We start from the raw sequence: 26,517 nt of genomic DNA on the forward strand, positions 1-26,517 counted from the left end.
TGCATTTGCACTGTAATCCATAATGTATAACATGTGGTCCAGATAAAATAGATAAATCAAATTATTAAATCCATCTGTCCATTATGAGCATGTACATTATAAACTATGGTTAACTGTATGCCAGTATTACATGTACACAATGGATGAAATCGCATTCGAAAGTATAGATTGTCAGGATACTTTTCAGACGTACAAATAAATGTTGCATTTATACACACACCAGAAAAGGTATTGGATAGCACGGCCCCATTTCACAAAACCCTCGTAAGCCTTAGATCTCATAATTTTTCTCCTAGCATTTGCACCTGGTATGCTGTTACATAGGAGGTGCAAATGCTACAAGAAAAGTTACGAGATCTTAGGGTTACGAGAGTTTTGTGAAACGGGGCCCTGGTTATTAACTGATACTGCCTTCGAAATGACAGTATTATTTAATCTGGTACTGAATAGGTTTTGCAAAATCAAGCCTGAAAAAATGCCATATTCATTTGTATAAAACTTATATTTCAGACAAGAGGCTCGGGAATGTTCCCAGGTGGTAGTGGCCCCTATTGATCCTAAGGCATTTAGCAGTAAACAGACTGTCAAGTATAAAGAGGTAAATTACATGATTTCTTTGCTTGAACATATCCTGTTCAAGACACAACCCTATTGTCTCTTGGGACTGTAATATGTTATATGTAGATTTCATGTTTTCAGTAAAGTGCAGATTATTTTGGGGTTGTCCAAAATGAAACCACACAGTATCAGACTCAGACACCTAATAACCAGCTATCTAAACCATTCAGACACTGCACTTCAACCACAATGGAAGTGTGACAGCCGGGGCCTAAATTTTCAAAGCTCTCTTAGTGCTGAGATAGTCACAAGTTCATGTTAATGTATATGACACTTGCGATTATCTTAACTCTGTGACTGAGCTTCGCATTTCAAAGGGTAGCATGCTACAGGGTCATTATTAAAATGGTTGCTTGGTTGAAGTTTAATGCCACCCTAAGCAATATTCCAGCTATATGTCAGTGGTCTGTAAATAACCAAGTCTGAATCAGACAATCCAGTGATCAACAACACAAGCATCAATCTTCTACTACTTGTAGTAGTATTGCAAATTTTAACACATATATTGTAATCATGGTGATAAATGTCTCAATGAAATTTCTTCTCCATCAGTAGATTCTTGGTAACAAGAACTGTGACAATCACAAACCTGAAAGTAAACACATTAATGATATACAAGGATGGTGCGACTGGTTTAAAAGATTTACACAGATTGGTATATATCGTATGTGTATCAACATGATCAATGTAGAATGTAGGTCTAAATACCTAATATATAAGTCCAATAAATCTCCACTATACCCTGGATGTATCTACTGCCTACAGCCTGATAATTTTAATAGCTCCCTTGCCTGGCTGTTCATCTAATCAGGTGTCTAACTGATTAAATTTGCCGACACAAATCATGCCAAGGAACACTAAAAGAGGTGGAAGGAGCTCTTCCATATATTTTTGCAATTCGTCTGTATGATTTCTCTCAAATCTGAGTTGCACTGCAAACAAACCTTCACAGCTGCAACCACTATGTTTGTTGACACTGGCAAGCTTCTTGTAGCGGCAGCTTAGCTGATTGGCTGCTGTGAGAATGCAGAGCCAGCAATGGGAGGTAATAAAATTATCGGGCTGAGCCATAGACGCATCCAAGGGACAGTGGAGATTTAACAGAATGTTCACCCAGGAGATATCAAGGATGAAGAAAGGAAGGAGGCTCACCTTCTTTCCCCAACCACTTGACAAACTCAGTGAGGGTCTCCCACATTGTGGAGTTCATGTGGACGTGTTCCCGATCTGCAATGTATTCCTGGTACACTATGTTGGCATGGACTCGCTTGGTTCCGAATCTCCGCCGCAGTAATTCCAAGTACCCATCCTGAAAATCTCTGGAAGACGAATAACATACATAAAAATATAATGGCACAAACCAGGATCATATCAGTCAGAAGCTCACATAATTGAAGAATAGTTATCAAAGCTGTATTATGTTACAGCAAAATCAAAATCCACCCTCATGTTTTTAATGGATTTTATGAAAAACAGAGGTGTAACAATACAACAATACACTATTGTATGGTGATACAAAGCTCACAGTTCAATACAATTTCAGCTCCTGTATCACAATACACAAAAACATGAAAATTAACACAAGCTATTCAAGAACATGTTTACACTGACAGGACACCATTGGGCTTCACACATTGTACCAGAGTAGGGACTTGAACCCGGCCCTTCAACGTGATGAGTGTCACTTTAACTATTAGGCTACACAACTGCTCCAGTACTTAATGTATGTGTAAACTTACTTTGAAAATGTATCAAGGTATTTGTCTGGGTTCTCTGCAAACAACAGCAGCTGTCTCTGATGGGACTCAGACATCATGTGGCACTTGAAACCATTCTAGAATGAAAGTGTACGAAACATGGAATCCACACTCACAAAGCTTTAACATCGAGAGTATGCTCAGCACAACATGCTACATTTAGTTACCTCTTTATTTAATACAAGCATAAAACGCTATGACGCCTTTTTTAACCAACAATCTACTAGGGAGATAGTAATCATGAACAACAATAACAAATATAAAATAGAATAGAGGTGAAATATACAAACACCTGACATTATCTAGTGATCAAGGTGATTAAATAAAGTGACAAATGCAGCATATTATCTAACCTCATCACGACACTGTTTCTGACACATCTGGCAATACCATCGCAATTTCTGAAGTCCTTTGGCTTTGATACGATTAGCTATTGCTTTGGGAGTTAAAAAACCTCCTTTCTCTTTCCCCATCCTGCTTGATTATATTTCTGGATTTCTGAAAGAAAATAACATAAATAACATGTCACGTATTATGATTATTATAATATATCCTAGAATACCTTATTTTCTAACTCTTTACAGTACCAAAGTTTATTTGGTTCATTGTTGTTCAGTGCGACAATCACCAATGTTCCAGCTATATCAGTAAATGGCAGAATAATCAGTTCTGGACCAGACAATCTAGTGATCAACATCATTAGCATCGATTGACGTAAATTGGGATATAATGGCCTGTGTCAGCAAAGTCAGCAAATTTGTCCACATAAACCAGATAGCCGCCTGTTAAGACAGCCAAGGGTTACTAAAGCCAAAGTCTAAACCGACATTGCTGACATATACCCAGTAGTGGGATGATCACATAACAGGTGGTGTTTTCAACAGATCTCAGCCAGAGAAAAGAGACAGCCACTGTCCCGTCCGTCAACAGCACTTGAATGATGGAACCTGTTTTCAGACATTTGATTTCCATGAATATATAACCCAGCGCCATTCAACAAAAGTAATTGAACAAAAAAGCGATTGAAACCACACTTTAAGGGAGATGTGATGAATTCGTCTACAACAATCAGAAGACGGGTCTTCTCTTGACAAGCAAATGACAAACTGATGGGAACACTGATGATTATCGTATCAGTGCCAGTGGATGAGCGAAATGTTCAGGTGCTGGAGGATAGATTGCACAGATCTCGTAAATACCAGCATAATTGAAAATTTATTTACTAAGTGTGTTCAGAATGTTCAATCTAGCTTTCGTTGTAATTCACTTTCACAACAGTATACTTACAAAGAGGCAAAAGATCCAAACAATAAAGCTTTATTTTGTTTCTGCTTCTCCACTTGTTTGTGTATACCGGAAATAGTTAATACCGGAAGTGTTTGAACGAAGTACAAAAGACACACAGGGGTTTTCCTACGAAATGCAACACGGCAGAATTAACAGCAATATTTCTTGTTTACACCTGGTCGTTTTCAGTTCGTGTACCTTTGAAGAGATTGTGACAAACACATAATTGCCATTTCCTCGTTGCCTTCTACGTTGTACCATTTATATGGAACACACTTTCGGGTGCGAATTCAACTTTTTGAAAACGGAACACGTTTTCTGGACGGACGAAACTTGAAAGTTGGTGGACCCAGAAATAGAGGTGAAGATGCAGACAGAGAGTGATATTGCCGACGATGACATCATTCCACAAGCGTTTGCCGTTGATGATAATGATGACAATTTTGATTTGAACATACCCCCAACAACGGGAAACGAATATCTGAGACGGGTCAGGTAAGTTTTTAAAGCATACGTTCCTCACTGCACAGGGGCTTTTGACATGTTTAACGCTAAAAACTGCCATCAAGGTATATACTGTCTCTGATGGGTGACCCGTGAGGGTCCCGGGGTAGAATAGGCCTTCAGTAACCCATGCTTGCCATAAAAGGCGACTATGCTTGTCGTAAGACTAAGAGGCGACTAATGGGATCGGGTGGTCTGACTGACTTGGTTGACATACAGTATGGTTCAAAATTATTGAGAATAGCTAAAGCATTTCATATTTTTAAACGAGAACAAATCAGATAAAATTGAATGTATTGTGAAAGTGAACTGACCTTTTCATGTTGTGTAGGTAACAATTTAATATTTTATCAAGTCTCCTTGCGCTTCACGGCACAGTCTAAGACGGGTAGGCATACTTCCTATCAGAGAGGTTAGTGTCTCGTGAGTTATGCTGTCCCAGTATCGGACCACTTCTCTCTTCATGTCTTCAATTTTTGTCAACCCCTTTTGATTCACACATTCCTTCATCATCCCCCAAATGTTCTCAATGGGATTTAAGTCAGGACTATATGCAGGAAATGGTACTTCAGTCACATTTTTCTCCTGAAACCACTGCTTGGCATGTTTTGCGGTGTGTTTAGGATCATTATCTTGCTGCAAAATCCAGTCATTTCCATAAAACACATGTGCACTTGGAAGGAGAAAATTATCTAATATGTTAGTGTAGCGTTGACTTGTCAGATTTCCCTCAAACACACCCAGCGGGGTCGTTCCTAATAAGGATATCCCTCCCCATACATGAAACTTTGGGCTGTATTTAGGTCGTCGATACAACGGTGCTGACGCAGACTTTGTCCATATTTTCACATTATTGGGATATACCCATATTGAGCTTTCATCAGTAAAAATCACATTTTCCCAGTCAAAGTTTTCATGTGCCAAACACCACTCAACACGCCTGTCTTTATGTTCTTGTTTCATGAGAGGAGAAGGAATTCCAGTCTTTTTCTCCCATCCAAGATCAATCAAATTTCTTCTAACTGTAGATTTTGATACAACTGTTGATCCCCTTTCTATCAATTCATACCTGATGTTGGAGATGCTTGCCCTTTGCTTTTTAGATGCTAAAATTCCCAGCCGGACGCGATCTGAGAAGTCCAGTTTTCAGGGTCTCCCTGCTCCTTTCTGGTGCCCAAAATCCTTTCCCTCTTTAAAATTCTTCCTAATCCTATACACAGTAGAAAGAGGGGTTCCTGTTCTCTCTGCCAATGTATTTACATCATCAATTCCTTGATTACAAAACTCAAAAATCAACCTTCTTTTATCTTCAGCAGACATTGTTGACAGTGCTGAGGAAAATGACGTCTGCTACAAATTCAGGGGAGGTAACTCTAATTGTACTATACTCAGTAGGCCAAGATGAGTTACCTCCCTTATACCATTACTTAGTTTTAAGTATCAGTGAATCAGTTGAGGTGTTAGGATAGCTCAAAGTAAGAAGAAAAATTCTCAATAATTATGAACCAGACTATATGTCATCGGTTCCCAGTTGTGGAGATCGATGCTGATGTTTTTGATTACTGGATTGTCTGGTACAGACTCGATTATTTACAGACAGACGCCATATAGCTGTTATATGGCTGAGTGTGGCGTGAAATTAAACTCAGTCACTCTAATGGGGTATTAGTATTATATACTTTTTTTATTGTACTAATTACCCATCAGAGACAGTATATACCTTGGTGGCAGTTTTTAGCGTTTCAAGTCCCTGCTCTTCACTGCAAGCGTGTGTTTATCCAGTTATCAGAATAATGAGATTATGTGCCTTGCAGTCAGTCACATGGACAATATTTCCTATTCCAATTCCTGAACAAGGCCACATTGCGATATGTTTGAACGAATATTGTCCCATAATGATGATGGTCACTTGTAAAGCTGCATAAAAAAATTAAATGTTTCTTGGGCACATCTTTTTCAAAAGTGAAAAAAGGGTGGTAGGACTTTGTTTAGAATTTTGGATAGAAAAAAAGGCTGATGAATGAGGAACACATTGTTAATTTTTTTTTCTCTTGGAAATACAGCTGGGGAAGTTTACCGGAAAGGATGCGGCCAAGTCAAAAGTGACGCACTGATGCCCAAGAAACATTTCACCTTTTTTATGAAGCCTAATAGACCTCATGGGTCAATGTTTAAGATGAATCTATCATTCTAGACTGTGAGTGTGATTACAGGGTCTGTAGAGATGGTAAAGAGAACCATAAACACACAATGTTCACACTATCAGCTCTGATGCAGCTAGACAAACTTCTTTTTGCCTAGATTAGGTCTTAACACAAGCAAATTTTAGTGCAAAATGTAGCCTAGAAGTTAAACTATCTGCTCATCACCAGTAGAGGACATAACATGTGATCACACTGGAGACACAGGTTCAGTTCCCCACATTGGTACAATGTGTGCCTGGTGTTTCCCCCACTTTGTTATTGCAGGAATGTTGCTTAAAGTAGTATAAAACTAAACACACTTACTTATATACAGTATGCTACAACAAATTAAATCTTCAGTTTGTTATCACTGCAGTCTGTCACATGCATTTGCACTGTAATCCATAATGTATAACATGTGGTCCAGATAAAATAGATAAATCAAATTATTAAATCCATCTGTCCATTATGAGCATGTACATTATAAACTATGGTTAACTGTATGCCAGTATTACATGTACACAATGGATGAAATCGCATTCGAAAGTATAGATTGTCAGGATACTTTTCAGACGTACAAATAAATGTTGCATTTATACACACACCAGAAAAGGTATTGGATAGCACGGCCCCATTTCACAAAACCCTCGTAAGCCTTAGATCTCATAATTTTTCTCCTAGCATTTGCACCTGGTATGCTGTTACATAGGAGGTGCAAATGCTACAAGAAAAGTTACGAGATCTTAGGGTTACGAGAGTTTTGTGAAACGGGGCCCTGGTTATTAACTGATACTGCCTTCGAAATGACAGTATTATTTAATCTGGTACTGAATAGGTTTTGCAAAATCAAGCCTGAAAAAATGCCATATTCATTTGTATAAAACTTATATTTCAGACAAGAGGCTCGGGAATGTTCCCAGGTGGTAGTGGCCCCTATTGATCCTAAGGCATTTAGCAGTAAACAGACTGTCAAGTATAAAGAGGTAAATTACATGATTTCTTTGCTTGAACATATCCTGTTCAAGACACAACCCTATTGTCTCTTGGGACTGTAATATGTTATATGTAGATTTCATGTTTTCAGTAAAGTGCAGATTATTTTGGGGTTGTCCAAAATGAAACCACACAGTATCAGACTCAGACACCTAATAACCAGCTATCTAAACCATTCAGACACTGCACTTCAACCACAATGGAAGTGTGACAGCCGGGGCCTAAATTTTCAAAGCTCTCTTAGTGCTGAGATAGTCACAAGTTCATGTTAATGTATATGACACTTGCGATTATCTTAACTCTGTGACTGAGCTTCGCAAAACTAGCCCCAGTAGTCAAGGTCACTTTTGTGTACCATTCGGACAAGCGTCAGTTGGCATGGCATATCAGTGGCATCCCTTGTTGAGTGAGTTAGTTTAACACCTGCTTTACCAATATTCCAGCAATATCACAACAAGGAACAACAGAATGGGCATCACTCGTGCCTACCTGGGGAATCGAACCTGCATCCTCAGAGTGATGAGTGAACACTTTGACCACAAGGCTATCCCACAACCCCCAGGATCACTTTGTTCTTTCTTCTTTTTTATATCTTTCTATATTTGACATGACAAACATCTGTTGATGCTGTTGAGTGGTGTCAACTTCTGCGATCCTTTGTGCAGTAGATTGACTCAATGGAGCCCCATACTTCTCATGACAATTTTTAACATTTTAATGTTTTCAAGAGTTGTAATATATTAGCATGTGTATGCATTCCGTTTCATTGCATGGTCATTGCAATATTCGTGAAATTAGTATTAAAAAGATTTCCTTCACTTTTGTCCTTATGATATTATATTCCATATGATTTTCACTTTTCTAATAAAAGCCCATTTTTCCAAACATGAGCCTGTGCTTCAATCTGGTGTCAAAATTCACTTGTCAAAATCCCTATTTTCTGTATAGTAGCCCTGGGCTTTTTGAAAACCCCGGTAGGCATGTCCAGAAATCTATGGTCAAAGTGTCAAAGTCCAGATGCACCCTCAGTATGTTCCTAGTTAATAGCTGTTGCCATGGTAACCAGTTGGTTGGTTCTTGACTTTCCTACCATGCCTGGGCAAACCTTGTTATAAACATCTTAAACAAAAGAAATATGTTTCCAGAGCTTCAAAACTTCCTAATCAGTTTTATACAGATATCAACCATGCCTAGTACATTTTGCCATTGGATGTTATTTGCAGATCATTCTTATCAGAATTTTTCTGGTATCCATGACAAAAGTTTGTTGGTTTTTTTTAAGATGAAGATATAGAGCTGTTCAGTATTTGATTTCCCAGATATCATTCTAACGTGAACTGTCTGCTTAATGTGTGGATTTCAATGCAAATCAGTCGAACCTGCGATTCGTCTAAATCCGCCGAGAAAATATTTAAGGGGTTTGGTCCTACTTATCAACATGAAGAACCCACATCTATGTCTCTTGGGCTATCAGTTTTCAGAATTTCACCATAACTTCTGAGATACACTGTTAAATTTGTTTCAGCTCCTGGACCCCTTTCTTATTTTCAGCTGTTGCCATCCCTGTTAATGTTTTTTTTCCATATTTGCTCTGGTTCCCAGCCATCCAGCTGTATCCCTGCTCCTCGAGGACTAGCACCATCACCTGCCTGGGAGAAGATGCAAGTTGCTGACTTTGCAGAACTGAGACAGGTGAGGTAGCCATTCTGACATTTGGTGCCATGTGTAAAGAAATACTGATAAAAATCCCAGGTTTGAATAGCACAATTCACAGTTCATTCACTGTTGTGGTTTATCTGCTGTCAATGACTTTGTGGAAGTGATTTGTGTTTGATGATGAGGATGGGCCTTCAATACAATGTCTTACATTCATTTATTTAAGTTCAGAATTTCTGAAATGAAGAACATTTTGTCAGACATCCAAGCCTGATATAAAATAATGTTCTTTTTTCAAAATTTTGTTGCCATGCTGTCAACTACAAGTTTGTCTGATCCAAACTTGATTATTTTCAGACTGCTATCGTGCAGCTATATTGTCAACAGTACTACGCTTAACTGATTGTTTGCTGAATGTCTTTTTGGAAACGTTCTTGTATTTTCTCTTCCAGAAATTACTTAGATTCCGAGCTATGATAAAGTCTGGAGAATTAAATGTGAAGAAACCAAACCTGGTAAGTTCAGATAAAATGTCTGCTGTTGCTGTCAGTACTTGTGATTGTTTCTGTGGCAGTAAGGGGTCCTTTGCACACTGTGTACCAGTGAAGATGTGGGTTAGGACTGATCTTCAGTAATCCATACTTGTCAGAAGAGGTGACTGACAGGATGGTTGACTTGGTTGATACGTTATCACATTCCAATTTTAAAGATCGGTGCTCATGATGTTGATCAATAGATTGTTTGGTCCAGATTCAATCATTTACAGACCGCATCCATAGAGCTGGAATATTGCTTAGTGCAGTGTTATGCAAAACATAATCACCCAGAAGTCACCATGCATATGTATCTGATCTGAAGGTCCATCTTGCAGCCCTCATCAAATGATGCAGAGAGCTGGTGCCGCTTGTGTTTCGATCGGCTGAAAATCAAATCAGTTGAGGGAAGCAGCCAGGAAGAGGGTATGGAGGCCATGGTTGAAGGAGGGGAGGTGCCAATGGGAGTCGACAAGGACCAGCCAGTAGCGCCATCACAGACCTCCATGCAAGGAACCCCACCTTTGCTCAGCATCATCCTCAACATGGATCAGGTGAAGCCATGCTATGTTTTTTCTAAATTCTTCTTTTCATGATCTCTTGAAACAGCTGAAAGAAACTAGGCCCAGGAGCTAAACCTTACAACCATGCCAGTAAGTCTCAAGAAGCGCTAATTCCAGTACTAAGCTGGTTCCCACCTCCCTTTGCTCATGCCAACTTGCAGTATGTGAGATGGGGCTAACTCTACTTCCGGTACCAGATTCATGGTGACAAGCGTATATTCAAGAACCAGTTCTGGTTCCAAATTGTGCGATTGCCAAATATGACTTAGAGTTAGACCAGACCAAGTGTGCTTGATTGTCACAGCTGTTATAGTAATATTTGGCGAACTTTGGGATCATGAGATTGGAAATTTGTTATTATCAATTCCCTGCTATCAAATGGCAACCATGAGACTATTCTAGGGGGTATGAAATGTTGTTTGTTCCTGGAAGTACAGAAGTCCCACAAAGTGCTATGCCCAGCTAAAGGGCCATGTCAGGCTTCACGTGATATATGTTTGCTGTTGAAATCTGTTCTTTTAGACTGAGGTTCAAAGCAAATGGTTTCCTCTATTTGTATTACATGCAAATTAAACATTTATTTTTCCTTATCCTGACTCATGCTTATTGCTTATCTCCTCTTCCCTGGCGAAGGTAGTGGTAAACCTGAAATTCCTTAAAGTTCCCTTCTAAAAGAAGCGGACGTAAAATACACTCACCCACTTGTAGCCTCCCCTTTTCCCGTGCAAATGGTCAGCTGACTGACCATGCTTGTCACTCTCTTCTAAACGCCCAACAAGGGCGGCTGGAGTTACCTGGAGTCTCCACTACAGAGATAAGTATTTCAACCATTCGGTCCTTTAACTATATTTATGTCATATGCGGTATTTGGTTTATGTACATGTATCACAATTTTTTTATTTGTGACTTAGTCTCAGTTGATGAAATCATGTTTACAGTGTAAATTACGGCTGTCAGCGGTTTACCCGCTTTTAGTTTCTCCTGTGTGTAAGCCCTTATGTTCTTCCACTATTTGCTGTGAACTTTACGGAAATTTATCTGTTTCAGAATTTACTGTATAAATTCGTTCTTTTCACAGGCGTGCGAGGGACAGGCAATGTCGACTTTCATTAGTCATGTCTAATCGGATGATTTAGCTTCAGGTAACCGTTTTTTCATTAACTGCTGAAATTCATTCCAGTTATACCTTGGGTCCAGCAAGTCGTCCCCTAGACCACAGAAGAATACTTCATCGGGAACAGGGCCGTCACAGCTTAAGAAATCAACTATCACCATCGTCGTCGAAGACGAATTTGTTGGCAACGAAGTCGTTGCAGAATCAACATTCTTCGACGAAGAAGTCCTGTGGTGATGAGATCGTCCCTCTACAGGAAAGACATATCTACAATGAGAGGTCGTTGATGCTACACTTCGAGCAGAAAGTCCACTGGCATAGACAACTCCGGGCCGCCAGACAACATAGATTTCGTCAGCAGCCTTGGTCGTCGTAGTAGACATCTCTATGAGTCAGCCGTCACTGCACTCAACGCAGCAGATCAAGGCAGGTGCCTTCATGCAACATGAGCTTGGAGAGGTCATCACAGAGTATATGCTGCATCAAGAGACGTTTCAACTAATCAGCTGGAGGTACGGATCACTGCAAATAGACCTATTTGCAACAAGGTTCAACTAACAGACAGCAACCTTTGTGTCACCGGTACCAGATCCATTAACTTGGGCATCAGACACACTCAGCATCTGGTGAGAAGGACAAAACACATTTGCACTCCCCCCTCCAGTGCTACTACCAAGAGTCATCGAGAAAATCAGACAGCTGCCAGATCAACCGGGCAGACAGTTCCGCATACAGGCCTTGTCTTCAATACTTGGACCTCATGGCTACTGCGACAGCTGGAAGCAACATATCTGCAGATAGCAGAATATTTATGTCACTTATGACATTCCAGAGGTCTGAAAGGCTCTGCATACTTGGCAGCTGTCAGCTCAGTTGTCACCATGGAAACGGGAACCAAGCTGACTAAAGTATCCGAGCTACTTGCCTTACTACGCTCCTTCAAGTTGGAAGATCAACAGCGTAGATTTAGAGCTGCAGCATGGGATCTAAATATCGTACTTCAACATCTCACAAGTGATGCATACAAACCACTTGATTTGACATCATTGAACTCATTTGAATTCAGAAGACGCTGTTTTTTACTTGCCTTGGCTACAGCTGCACGCATGTCAGAAATTCATGCTCTAGACTTCAACCACACAAGCTTTGATGCAAATCATCAGCAGACAGCTCATCGGGGTCTACGAGTGAGGCTGTATACAACCTTACGAGGGACTGATAAACCCTGTATTTCCCTCGACACGATGTGATAACACATTTATCTAGCTGAATGTTTATACTCCCGCTGGCGGATTGTGATGGATGTACATGGTATTTTATCAGAGTCACGTGGACCAATCAAAACTCGACATTCTTACATGAGGCAAGATAAGAAGATATACATCGGACATACCAAGTCTAGAAGGCAACATTTCAAGCACCTGTTTATCCCTGTATCCACTGAGACACCAACGGAAGTATCCCGCAACACTATCTCAGTGTTGATCAGAGCCTCTACACTAGCGCTACATGGGAATTGCCCTCTATCAACTTTCATGGAGGGCTGCTTTTGGAAGTTAAACACAGTGTTTGATAACCATTATCTACGAGACATAGCCACGGAGGATGTCTCTGGCATTCATTAGTTTGGGCTGCTTGTCATTGCTCAGCAACTAACAGTTCCCCGAAGGCGCTGAGTTCACTCACCCGTTTTATCACGTGACTTGTGGAAGCCAGACGCTCTGTGGAGTATAATGATGGAAAGTCCATGCGCAAGTCTCAAACAGACTAGCATGAGTGATTATGACCCTGTACTTGTAATGAAGATACTTGTACACAAAGAGGGGTCGCAACTAGTCTTGATTACAACATCTTGACGTTCAGTTGCATCACAGGCACGCTGAATTCCTATAATTCTCGTGTCGGGCGATTTACAAGGAGAGAGTAACAAGCATGGTCGGTCAGCTTCCTTTGCACAGGGAAAGGGGAGGCTACACATGGGTAAGTGTATTTTACGTCGGAACTTCAAGGGATTTCAGGTGTTCCACTACCTTCGCTTGGGAAGAGGAGATAAGCAATTTGCATGAGTCAGGATACATATAAAATATCAACTTTTTTCAGAAAATTACATACAGTCGTCCCTCGCAATAAAGCACTTCATGATACTGCTGATTCGGTTAAACTGCGGGGTAATCCGTGGCTCCCAAAAGTTCATGTCTCATACACATTGCGTAATGAGAGCAAAGCAATGACCTAGTAATATATCTCAGCATGTTCCCCATATCTAATTGAGGTGGTAAATTAATCCTTTATTGTTAAATAGACATCTACCTCACGTAGCTGTTGCTACCATATCATACCACATTAGCAGATTTGCATATTACAGATTGGTCTTACCGAAGGAAAACACAGAAACACCTTTGCAAGTTTTATTTTCTCCGTCACACGCTAGTTTCGTAACCATTCACAGATGCACATACTGTACGTTTTGTATATACACATGCACACATGTACCAAATGAAATGTATATATACGCTCTTGTTGCTGGGTCTTTCACTCGACCTATATTCAAGTGAGCAATAATGCAGGTGTCTAATAACGCGGGGTGTTGTCCATGGACCCCGAGACCCGTGTTATTGCGAGGGACGACTGTACTTGTACAATAATGTGCTCTTATTCAGGCACACTTATTGTGAGATTCATCTTGAGTTTCCACTGTTATCAAACATAACTGTTATGGGTGGTAATACCTTTCGAAAGGCCTATTTTCAAATGTGTTTAGGTGTGATACCGCTGAAATGAGACCTGTCATCGTGTGGACCTTTGTTATGATATGTCATTTGCTAGATTTGTTTATATGAGAGCTGATCATGGAATGATATGTTAACATTGTTTGACTCACCATGGACGCTCCTTGTTGTTTCAGACCACGGTGATCAAAGTATTAGAATTCCATGTGAACTGGCTGGAGGCTACTGGCTTCACCACACACCAGGTGCATGTTCACTTGCGTCTTACATAAGTAAATGTTAAGAATATTCCAGCAATATCATGGTGAGGTGAACACTAGAAATGGTGTCATACAGGAATCAAACACAGGTTTTAAAAGACAAATGCATGAACTCTTCAACCACTACTCGATATGTGCTACACCCGCAATCTGTGTCTAGTCATAAGAGGTCGCCTACGTAATCAAGTAGCTCTTAAAAAATAAATAAATATATGAATATTGCGTAGTTCTGTATTTCTTATTTGTCTTGTGAAAAGGATAACATTTTAAATCCCTATGCTTCCGAGCTGCAGAAGCTTGTGGCTCTTGTCAGTAGGGCCTGTAAATCAACACCTTACTTCCGGTACTAAGCTGGTTCCTTGCACCCTTTCCTTCCACCCTTTCCTTCCACCAACTTCTGACTTCCAAGATGGGGCCCAGCTTACTTCAGGTACAAGATTTATGGTGACAAACATATATTGCAAACCAAAAGTCACTGTGTTCTGTAATCTGATTGGTTGAAAAACATAGACACATAGAAACATCGCAAACAATTGTTTTGTTGTGTCATCAACAGTGGTAACGTCATTCAAATCATATTGTAAATTACGTCACAAATGAGCAACTCCAGATGCTACCATGGGAACCAGCTGAAACAGTCAGCTGATGACACATCACTGCTGTAACCATACTCGATGTAAACGAGTGCAGCTAGTAAATCCCTTTGGTTTACTTTTTTGTTTACAATGTTGATAAACAACATCTGGTGGCCAATTTCTGGGTGCTATTGAGTATTTGAAGCACGGGAATATTTCATTTGGAACCGACGGCGTCAGCATTCCCATGCTTCAAATACTCAATAACACCCGGAAATTGGCCAGCACATGATGTTTATCTCCTAATTCAAGAACCAGTTCTGGTTGCATATTGCACAGCCACCAAATATGACTTCACTAGACCAGACCAAGTGTACATTGTCACCAGGAGCACTAAGGACAGATAGGTCCTGCTTGAGGGCCCTATATTTCCCCAGATCAGTGTATGAAATAAGCCAAAAACCCAGCCAGCCATCAGGACTGGTACCTTCAAAATGTTACCAGCTGGAAATCGATTAAACCAGACCAGACACTTAAGACTTTATAAATTTACTATAAATCTACTCCGATGTAAGAGGGGTGTCCCAAAAGTAGTCGGCCTCACCTGGACAATTATAAAAATGCAACTGTGTTTTCTACATATTATCTGTCAAGCTCAAGCAAATTGTTTTGGCCATGTTCCAGCCTCACGATCCCCATTTTGTTTGACTTTGTATCTTGGTACCCCCCAAGAAATGCAAACTCCGCAATAAATGCATCACTAACTTCAGGAAACAAAATATGAAAGAAATATTTTGTGAGTTTGAGATAAGCAGAAGTCCTCTGGAATCAAACGTAGATAAGTGCATAAGAATGCAATTTGAAACTACAATTGACTCTCACCCCCATTATGCTTTCTGACAGAGCTTGTTTTATAGACACTACCCAGTCCCCACTTTCAGAAGGACATAACTTATTCTAGTGTTTTCACTCCTTCATGCATGATGGTTCAAATGAAATACTGAATGGTCACACATGTCAGCTCTCAATATATGTAAACAGTGCCAGCTTGAATGTCTGGACAAAATGTTTTTGAAAGATTGAAATGGGGGTGTGTAAACAGCCTCATTTAAATATAAATCAAGCAATCCCAATCTTTGAATGGTGATTATGATGTGAAGTCATTCATACTACACTGAAGGTATTTTATTTTATATTATCTGAGCACATGCCACTATCCAAGACGTACCAAATGACTGATTGTTTTTCACTTCCTGCCATGTTTAAAGAAAAATTACACCCCAATGTGTTGTGATGACAAATATCTCGTTAACCACATTAACCACACATGAGAAATTCTGGACATGCCTTTGCTAATGATTCCTTCTAAATAAATTTGCAGCTTTTCTAACATTGGACAAGAATATAGTGAGACTGACCACTTTAGGGACACTCCTCATATAGAACATCTATATGTTTTACCAGACCATCAGACTGGCCAGCTGTGAATTTTGACCATCCGTCAGAAATCCCATCTCGGGTAGTCAATTATTTCATACATTGCTCTGACGTTTCAACCTATGTACTGTTTTCAACACAGCTGTAAAATATTGTTCACCTGTTCCAGGGTCGATGGTTCTATGGCTTGCTGGCTAGTCTGCAGAAACCATTACTGCCCGAGGCATGCTCCATCATCAGAGATCTGGCCCGGCTCTGCTCCAACCTCAGAGCTACTCTGGTATGTATTTTGTAAACCAGTACAGTGGATCACGCAGATCCTTAGCTCTGACAGGCTGAATACTTTTTGTGTGATATCATATCTGTTGATAGGGTTAGGTTGACATTACTCACTAGCATGGTTTATTCATGCAGACCCAACTGTGCAGATCCATGCTTGTGATGTCAATAACAGGATTGTCTGGAATTTATAGAGAAGTATATACAGTGTGTATATACTCCTCTTAAGTTCATGGAAAAAGTAAGTGACCTACCCTGCGTGTTACGTACAAAATCAGTGACACACAAACCACACATACACACTACCATACTCTTTATGTGAAAAATTGATCTTCCCTCTTTTTCCATTTCCCCCTCCTCCTTCCCTTAAGACAAAAGGGGTGACCTCCCTTTAAATCACCAACTTGTGCGCGCACACACACAAAGTGACACACCCTAGCCATGAATTAGGAATGGTCCTAAGGTTTACCAGTTACCTGAGTGTAAAACTTGATCTCACTCCAAGTCCAGTTATGTTGATCGATGTGCATGATGTTGATCACTGGATTGTCTGGTCCAGACTTGTTTGTCATCATATTGCATGAATATTGCTGAATCTTGCTTACTTAAATGTTCAAGCAGTCACTCACTCTGATTTTTTCATTCTTAGGTTAGTCCTGATGACCCCAGGTTGCTGGAACTTAATTTGCTGATATGTCTTGTGGCCAAATACTTTGAACAGAACGACCTGGCATAGACTGTTGATAACTGAACTGGACAAGAGTACTATATTTACTATACGGTTGATGACCATCCAGGAACTGTTTTTGTCAAAATTTGACAGAAGTATGTTTACAGCGTCATTAACAAAACAGCCTACCAAAGATTGTTTTTGTTGAAACTGGAGAGAAATGAAAAAGCATGTTTACAACATCATTGAGGAAATGACCTAACAGAGACCTGTTCTGTGCAAGAAGTATACATGTTTACAAGATATATGTATGCTGGTGTGGAATGCTCATTGCTGTCTGTGAAGACTGAGATGAACAAACTGAAGTAATGCAATGTGGAACTGTGATATCACAGGCCTTATATTTCCTTTTTACAGTGCCATAACAAGTCAAGCAACTTTCAACTATCATAGGAGAGTTGCTGAGACAGGCTTTGCTAAAACTGTTATGATTTATTTCACTTTGTAAATGGAAACGGGATTTGAGCATGATTTTGGTAACTTTCAAACTTTTTAAGTCCTGCCTAAGATTCTCAATTTTCTGTCCTGGCCTACAAGGCTGAACCCTACCAGGTAAGTGACACGTTGACTTAAACTGTTTTTTGAAAACCCCCACATAACACTTTTCAGTCCAAGTTACTAGTGTCTAGTTTAATTGATTGTTCAATCAAATTAGGTTATTTCACATAGTCATGGTAGAATTCAACATTGACTGCCAGGTAATGCCAGCGGACATCCGAAAGCAGCATGCAATCTCAGAATCACTGGTTAAAAAAGGTCCAGGGTGAATTATTTTTTGTTCATTTGGGTTTTGTTTTTTGTTAACCTTTTAAGACTATGACTATGAAGTAGTTGATGTAGATTTCTAAAATATTGATGATGTTCGACATGATGTGAGTTGTTTTGATTATACCAAACATTCTACTACATACGTTCTTCATTTATCTTATTATCTGGGGTATAAAGAGTTGCCTCCGTTTACTTTGTTCCGTACCTGGACTTCAATGTGAGATGTATGGAGCATTTAAAATTGTTGTGGCTGTTTTTGAATAAAGTGCTCAAATATATTGTTTGTAATGGAGTTTCCTTGTAGTGTTAGAGTGGACCTCAACAATTGATAGTGGTCAGGAAAGTTCACCAACTGGATCAGTGGTGACTCTGGCTGCTTGTCTTTATACCCTAGCATCACTTTTCAGTCACTTGATTGTCTGGTTCACACAGTATTTTCCTGGGGCACCCTTATAACTGAAATAATGCTGTGGTTTGGTCCCATTTTGGCCACAGTGGAAGGGCTTGTGGAATACCCCCTTCGCATAAATGTGTATGTCCCAAGTCTTATTTCCAGCAAGGGGATACACTCCAGCTTCTGAGTGACTATTTGGTTGTGATTTTACCTTACCTCAGAGACCATATTTTGTTTCTGCTGACATGCTTTGATCATGAGGGAAGAAGTGAAATAATTATGTATGGAACCTTACCATAATTACTGTTTCTGTATATTGTTGTTAATAGTAAAAGGCCTATATGAGTACCACATGATTTTCTCCCGAAACACTGTTCTTACTATCAAACAAAGCAATGACAAACAAAAGAGCTTATCTTCCCAACCATGACAGTATATGAGTACCACATGATTTTCTCCCAAAACACTGTTCTTACTATCAAACAAAGCCATGACAAATAAAAGAGCTAATCTTCCCGACCATGACGTTGTATATATGTTACAGTCAGATTGTGAAATCAGTCGTGAAATGACTTACAATTTCGGTCATTTCATGAAATGACTAAGTGTGAGCCATTTCGTGTAACAATATACTTCAGGCAGTGCATGAAATTCCATTTCACCTATATTTGATGGACAGGGGTTTGTGAGGTGTGGCTGTTCAGGACACAGCAACAAACATGGGTAAATGCTTCAAAGCCAAGCTGAATTGCAAAAGTCGCTGCCACAGAAGTTATAAATTTTTTTGGCAATAAGTGATGCTGAAAATGTGATCCACTTTTGTACATTAAGTTACAAAGTGAAATTTCATGAAATGACTGAAGTATACTGATTGACACAAAGTGACGCTCAATGGCTGACCCTCTTGTGTTATTTGTTTTTTGTCATTTCATGAAATGACTGATTTTTCTATCTGACTGTAACCTTGACTGGAGTCTTTAGCAGCAGAGTGTGACTGTGAGAAGGGCAGCCATTTAGTTCCTTTACGCAGCAGGATGCTTGATTAAGCTTCAATAGGTTCCTGAATCCCATTATCCGAGACAGTATGACCACAATATAATAGTGACCCGTGAAGGTCCCGGGGGTAGAAAAGGCCTTCAGCAACCCGTGATGGTCCCAGGGTAGAATAGGCCTTCAGCAACCCGTGGAGGTCCCGGGGTAGAAAAGGCCTTCAGCAACCCATGCTTGCCATAAAAGGTGACTCTGCTTGTCGTAAGAGGCGACTAACGGGATCGGGTGGTCAGACTAGCTGACTTGGTTGACACATGTCATCGGTTCCCAATTGCGCAGATCGATGCTGATGTTGTTGATCACTGGATTGTCTGGTCCAGACTCGATTATTTACAGACCGTCGCCATATAGCTGGAATATTGCTAAGTGCGACGTAAAACTAAACTCACTCACTCACAATATAATAGTTAAAACTGACAGATTAGTCCATTGTATAGAGTAGGTAGTTCCACGTCTAACCGTGCATATAGCACAGCCACTGGAGTGTAAATTTGTTTTGATAGAGTGCACGTAAAATGGGAACGTGCCAATTAATGAGATCGATGCTCATGCTGTTGATCACTGAATCTCTGGTCAAGACTCGATTATTTACCCTCCGCCGTGTAGCTGGAATATTGCTGAGTGCGGCGTAAAACTACACTCATTCACGTTGTAGCTGAGTGTGATGGCTTCATGAGAATAAACCATTCAGTTCAATTCAGCTAATCTGTCATTTCTTTCATAGCATATCAGGATGTATCGTGTTGCAATGTGCAGACCATTCAACAAAATATTTTTGTTTTTGTCCATTTCACTTGAAACGATCCATAGATTTAGTTAAACACATGTCACTTAATTGTTAACATTCCTTGCGAAAATAAAATAAAACTGGGAAAAATTATTTCAATTTGTGGAGTGAGTCATCCTCGATATCTCAAGGCAATACGTTCCGATAACTACAGTGGAGAGTTATCGGAACGTATAGCCTGGAGATATCGAGGATGGGGGTGCTGTCTTTCATGCCGACAACAAATCATAGCTATGTTGCCGCGAACACATGCAACATTCTGCTGCAGCATGCGTTTCTCGGATGTTCTCCCACCGGACTAAACAGCGTAAATGGCAGTCGAGAACCCTGACATCTAACAATATTTTATGTGATGTCTTTTTCTGTATTGTATTGTGACTGTGCTTTGACGATTCCACCAATGTGAATGTACTTTAAAGCCAGTTAGTGTACTGAGAGTTAAACTCGATAAACACGACGGCCCCGGGTAGCACGGACCTCTCGTGATTGCCGTGACGTCACACACCCGGTAGCTGAACGCCGCTTGAAATGAATGAAATCGAACAGCAGATGTCGAAGGCTGAAAACGTGAGTTTAAAATGCTTTTTTATTAGTACTTCAGATTTCAGTAATGCAAAATACACCTCCGTGTCTCTTCTACCTCACAGTCCCTTGACCACATTCGAACTTCCTGAATCCCCCTTGGCTCCCCCAGTGCAAAACATTAACTGCCAGTGTGGTCTTTGATTACTTTCAAAAGAGACTTCAATGTCGCCTGTGGCCACCATGTTTAACATCTCATCTTTCTTACTGCTAAGTAAGGAATACATATAGCACCGTGTGTTCGGCAGTTAACAGTTCCTCCCATTCCTTCATCCCAAACGCAATGTAATATTTATGACTGGCATGTACTGGAATTATTAACGAACCCTAACACAACACTTCTCAGTGGACTTAAAAATGTTGACTAAAAGACCCCAAATTATGTAGAATATAGGGTGAACCACTTCGTGTTACTTCTGTTAATCAGCGGAAGAAAGAATATATAGAGGAACGGAAGTAACGCTTTCCCAAGTGGGATTCGAGGCGTTTCCATGGTTACCATGCACGTTTAATTGTATCCAAGAATGCATTATATCATGCATCTATGTGATGAAATATTGCTTTTTCAAGAATGTTTACTGGTTTTAATGATATCCGTCTCTGTGGGTGATAAACACGTGGGCATAAACACCTTCAAGGCCAAAGGTCAAATTCACATTTATCAATACTGGAGCAAATGTGGACTAAAATAATTATTGTTAGCATGAACTACAAATGTAAGTTCATTTTTAAACTGTGGTATTAGTTTTCACCCAATTTACTGATGTTAGTTTTATCCTATTCAGTTCATTATTTCGATTATATGTCTGGACTTAGCATTACTGTGACCTTTACCATGGAAACGTACCAAGATGACATATTGCCTGACACTTTCAAGTCTGGCATCATGGGGTTGGGAAACCTAGAGATTCCTAGCTCGCCAGCAGTACCAAATACATCTTGCTATACCTCCGATAGACGTGTATCAACATTTAACCAAATGCCATAGCACTAAAATAGACAATAGTTACATTTGCGGGATTTCACTGTGATTACGTGACCATTGCCATATCGCTAAGTTGTAGGCTAAGTCGAGTTCGATCTTGACCAGACATTTGAGTGACATTACCATATCTGCAGTTTTCTCAGTGTGAGATGTGATGACACAGTGATGCTTTTTTCATTTTTTTTATTTATTTTTTTTTATTTTTTTTTTGCGCACTGACGGTAAACCGCTTTAAACGTTTTCACTAATTCACTTTCGTCCAGTTTAGATATTCCTACAGGTGGCTGCTCAGATATAATATTTAAGCCTATGTTCAGAAGGAAGGCACAACTGGTATAGCTCTGACACCGAAGGCACGAGTTCGATGCCCCATGAGGGCACAATGTGTGAAGCATATTTCTGGTATCCCTTGCCGTGTGATAGCTAGAACATTGCTAAACGCGGCGTAAAGCCCAACTCGTTGACAAGTATGTAGCTACTGGTGTACATGATACAAGGTAAACAGTTTGCAAGATGATCAATCCATTTTACCCTTTTATCCGATTCCTTTAACTAAATGTTCTTATTAATTCAAAGACACCCTAAACGTAAACAATATATAATCTATTCAGACTCTCTTTCTTGTCTCCAGGCGATTAAAAATTTATCATGTAAACATCCACTTTTAATTGACATTATTGAATTGTATAATAATCTTGCTACTGGCCAATACGACATCGTCTTCTGTTGGTTACCCAGCCATGTAGGCATTTCAGGGAACACAATGGCCGATCTTGCTGCCAAGGCAGCACTCAACAAATCTGTGACACCGCTTCTTATTCCCTACAGTGATTACAAAGCCACCATTAGATCTTATATCCGTGATCTGATGCAAAAGAAGTGGGACACCCAAGTGGGTATAAATAAATTACATGAGATAAAACCTTACATTGGTTATACCCACTTGGGTTGTCAATCCAGATTTGAAGAGGTCATACTACGACGATGTCGTATTGGCCACACTAGATATACTCATGCATACCTGTTGAAAGGTGAGGATCCTCGATTTTGCATCCCTTGTGATGAGAGAGTCACGGTCAAGCATATTCTGCTTGACTGTGTTGAATTCTCCATCACAAGGGATAAATATTTTACAGTTAAAACAATGAAGGATCTTTTTACCAACGTTAATTCTCATTTTATTATAGGTTTTTTAAAAGAAATTGATTTTTTGGGTGAATTTTGAATAGTATGTTTCTGTAAATAGATGTATTTTAATGATTGGTAGTTTGAATTAGTAACTTGAATTGTTGGTGGCTGTACCCTCAAAGGGGGTTGAAGTATTGTAAAATTATTGTCCTCCTGAGAGGGTACGTAAGTCCACAAACATTCACAGTAAATTTAAGTCTGCCAGGTTTTTAATCGTAGTATTCATGTTGTTTTATTTTTGGCTAACCTTTCGTACAATCGCCAGCAGCTGAGGGGATGATGTAAATCCAACTAGGGTCCATGCAGGTAGCAAAGGTACTGTAAGTCCCCATGGTCCCTAGTGTGGTGATCTACCTTCAGTTGTTGGCGATCTATAGTCTGTTTTTATTATGTATTGTCTAAATAGTGCTATTAGTTTTAACTTTCCATACTAGTTTTACTTAAAATTGTGATATGCTAGTTGTTTAACTGTCCTCCGTTGACAGATTTTTCCATATGCATATATTTAATTTAAATGTTCTCGTCACGATATGGCTGAGATATTGCCGATGTGACGTTAAACATTAACTCACTCACTCACTATTAATTCGTCCCGATATGGCTGAAATATTGCCGAAGTGACGTTAAATGTTAACTCGGTTTCATTAACTCAGTTAATTTCTCACCGAGTTCAGGGCAGAGGTACTAATTTTCTTGAATGTTCAAGACGGGATGTTGAATTGTCGATCTGTAAGTTAAATGTTCAAAATAGCAACTTGAATTTTCTAGATACTGAATAGCGAAGCGTGACCCTTATACCCACGATGGCCTAAAATGGCCAGGCCCGTGAAGGTCCCGGGGTAGGATAGGCCTTCGGCAACCCAGGCTTTCCATAAAAGGCGACTATGCTTCTTGTAAGAGGCGACTAACGTGATCGGGTGATCAGACTCGCTGACTTGGTTGACACATGTCATCGGTTCCCATTTGCGCAGATCGATGCTCATGTTGTTGATCACTGGATTGTCTGGTTCAGACTCCATTATTTAAAGACCGCCGCCATATAGCTGGAATATTGCTGATTGCGGCATAAAACTAAACGTACTCACACTCACTATAAGTTTCTTTTCTTTTTTTCTGGACATTTCAAGAAAATAAGTTGAAATTTCAACATATAAACTGGAAATTTCAAAATAGTAGATTTTTACGCGAACATTAAGATGGCCCTATTATGCCACCGTTCTAATAAGCTTAAGTACGATAGCGTTGGGCACACTGCGCTAAACATAGATACCCTATAGGTCTTAACATGGTTTATGTTTATGTTTTCTGATTTGAAACGAAACAATGCGGGATGCACTTTGTAAACGATTTTAGACACCTGGATTGAGAACTGAAAAGAAAACTGACAAATAGAGCTAGTTTGGACACGTATCGTGTGTGCATGCGTACTTGTGTTCTGTATTTTATTTGATTAGATAGGTAACATAAACCTTTCTACAAACGGAACCTTCAAACGTTGATTTTCAGGGTTAAAATGTACTTTTTTTCACCTTCACAAAATTTCAGTTTTTGCGCCATTTCTCGTAGGCGGCGACATTTTCCGATATATATCGTATCGTTTTTTTTGTAGAGTAGATTTTTTAAATATTTCATCACTCTTATCAGCATACTTATACTAGTCAAACGTCTTAAGGGATTACTGCTTTCTGGATTACAAATTTATATAATGTACATGTGAAAGAAATCTTAAAATGCGTCACATGTGCATATGCACTTAGGTATGGTCACACATTTTTGCTAATTACACAGAGGTAGTGACGTGAACTTTTCCACAAATGAAATCGCCGCGAGATATAAGCTGATTTTCTGGATAAAAAATGGATTTTACACTTTAACCATGTTTCAATTGTCGTGCGTTTTCTCGCAGTTGGCTGGCTGCTCTGGTGCAACAACACGTTTGTTGCAGGTTTCATGAATGGTGACAGTCCAACCCTTTCTTCTCTCCGAGCCACTCTTTCTGTTGACGAGTCTTTTACATTTGTATTTCCGATAGAGGTGTTCCGATTAGTTGAAATAATCGAAGATCGGTAACAGTGACCACACGACCAAGCAATCGATCGCATTATCTCACAATCGAACAGAAACGATTTTGGAACTACTGTTATTAATCTTTAGAACTACTTGGCATTGGAACATGTCTTCAGAGTTGTCAGGGCCTGAGAACGTTATGGTGGCTGATTTGGAAGCAAGAAAGCGATATTACGAGAAAGCGATAGCGCGATAAAACAAAGCGAGAAAGCGATACAGCCAGTCGAGAAAGCGATAAAGCAATAGAGCGAGAAAGCTACATTTACCTTAATTCTGCCCTGTCCGCGCATGTCGTCTTGCCTACGTATGACTTAATCCAACAGGAGGATGGATCACCATTTGTTTTAGTCGCATAGAATAAAATGCATATGCTTTCAAATGTTATGGCAATTTTGTAATTAATCTTTTAACTTGTAACTCCAGAAACCCAGAGTGTTTTTGTTGAAATAAATGAGTGTTTTGAAAGCCTGTGAAAAGTTTAACAAGGCTTGCATTTATTCATGGCTTACATTTCTCTAATGTCATTTCCCTTGTTAAATGCCACCATTGTTATCTCATCACTCATGCCTGGATGAACAATCCCTGGCTTCCATTTGCCCATCCACCGTACCAGTTTAGCGCTACTTAACTATCGGCTTCCCTTGTTATCTTATCTCGGTTGTTTCAAATGTTCGTACATGTATACAGCTTTCCGTCTCATAGTTCCGTCATACACTTGATGAAAGAAATAAAAATATACTCCGTAACATGGTGTTCCACAGATACAGAAGTATTTCTCTTTAGGTTTTTTCACTAAGATTGTTTATCCCCTGGGCTAAAGCTACACCTTTTCCGTTACGTCATAAAGAAGGGTATCAGGAAATGAGATAATACCCCGCAAAACCTTAACAACCAGTACCTTCCATGCTCCCCATTTTACCGGGGAACAAGATCGGGGTTCATTAGTCTTAAGCAACTTATGCTTGTTTTAAGAGGTGACAAACGGGATCAGGTAGTCAGGCTCGCTGACACATGTCATCGTAACCCAGTCACGGAGATCGATGCTCATGATGTTGATCCCTGGATTGTCTTATCCAGACTCGATTATTTACAGACAACCTCCAACCCAGTGAATGTCATCTGTTGCTGTCATTACATACGAATACTTTTTACATAAATTGACCAAATTATAAATACTAGGATAATACAGGTAGATCATTACATATATTGAACGAGTTTCAAGTCCTAGTATGACAACGTAAATGTTACAGACTGAAAAAAAAGGTTAATTAGATACACGCGTCACCAATCAGCTTATCAAATGCTACGCGACCACGACAGCTGTACCCTTTGAGATACATACATGTAATACATGTATACAGAGATAGGTAAAACTGTATTTATGAGTTACGACGCTGTCAGATATGGCAAACGGAATGTTTTACACATCAACTTTCGACATATAAACACCATTTAAACTGTCTCAATATATTCATAAC

The 26,517-nt window shown here is 39.7% G+C and overlaps 2 protein-coding genes across 2 annotated transcripts; one reads left to right on the plus strand and one right to left on the minus strand.

The window, feature by feature from the left end:
• Positions 1-1,146: 1,146 nt before the first annotated feature.
• LOC137297247 (DNA/RNA-binding protein KIN17-like) lies at positions 1,147-3,756 on the minus strand. The gene is made up of 5 exons (XM_067829259.1): positions 3,663-3,756; positions 2,729-2,873; positions 2,358-2,452; positions 1,771-1,937; positions 1,147-1,190 (listed from the first exon to the last, which is right to left on the minus strand). Exons 2-5 carry the CDS (start codon positions 2,846-2,848, stop codon positions 1,147-1,149), a joined length of 426 nt encoding a protein of 141 aa, XP_067685360.1. The 5' UTR covers positions 2,849-2,873; positions 3,663-3,756.
• LOC137296063 (gem-associated protein 2-like) lies at positions 3,739-18,264 on the plus strand. The gene is made up of 8 exons (XM_067827715.1): positions 3,739-4,157; positions 7,245-7,332; positions 8,945-9,034; positions 9,451-9,513; positions 9,870-10,085; positions 14,114-14,182; positions 16,379-16,489; positions 17,138-18,264. The coding sequence occupies exons 1-8, from the start codon at positions 4,030-4,032 to the stop codon at positions 17,222-17,224; spliced, it is 852 nt and encodes a 283-aa protein (XP_067683816.1). The 5' UTR covers positions 3,739-4,029; the 3' UTR covers positions 17,225-18,264.
• The last annotated feature ends 8,253 nt before the right edge of the window (positions 18,265-26,517 follow it).

This window comes from Haliotis asinina, chromosome 9 (assembly GCF_037392515.1).
Source record: "Haliotis asinina isolate JCU_RB_2024 chromosome 9, JCU_Hal_asi_v2, whole genome shotgun sequence".
NCBI classification, from domain to species: Eukaryota; Metazoa; Mollusca; class Gastropoda; order Lepetellida; family Haliotidae; genus Haliotis; species Haliotis asinina.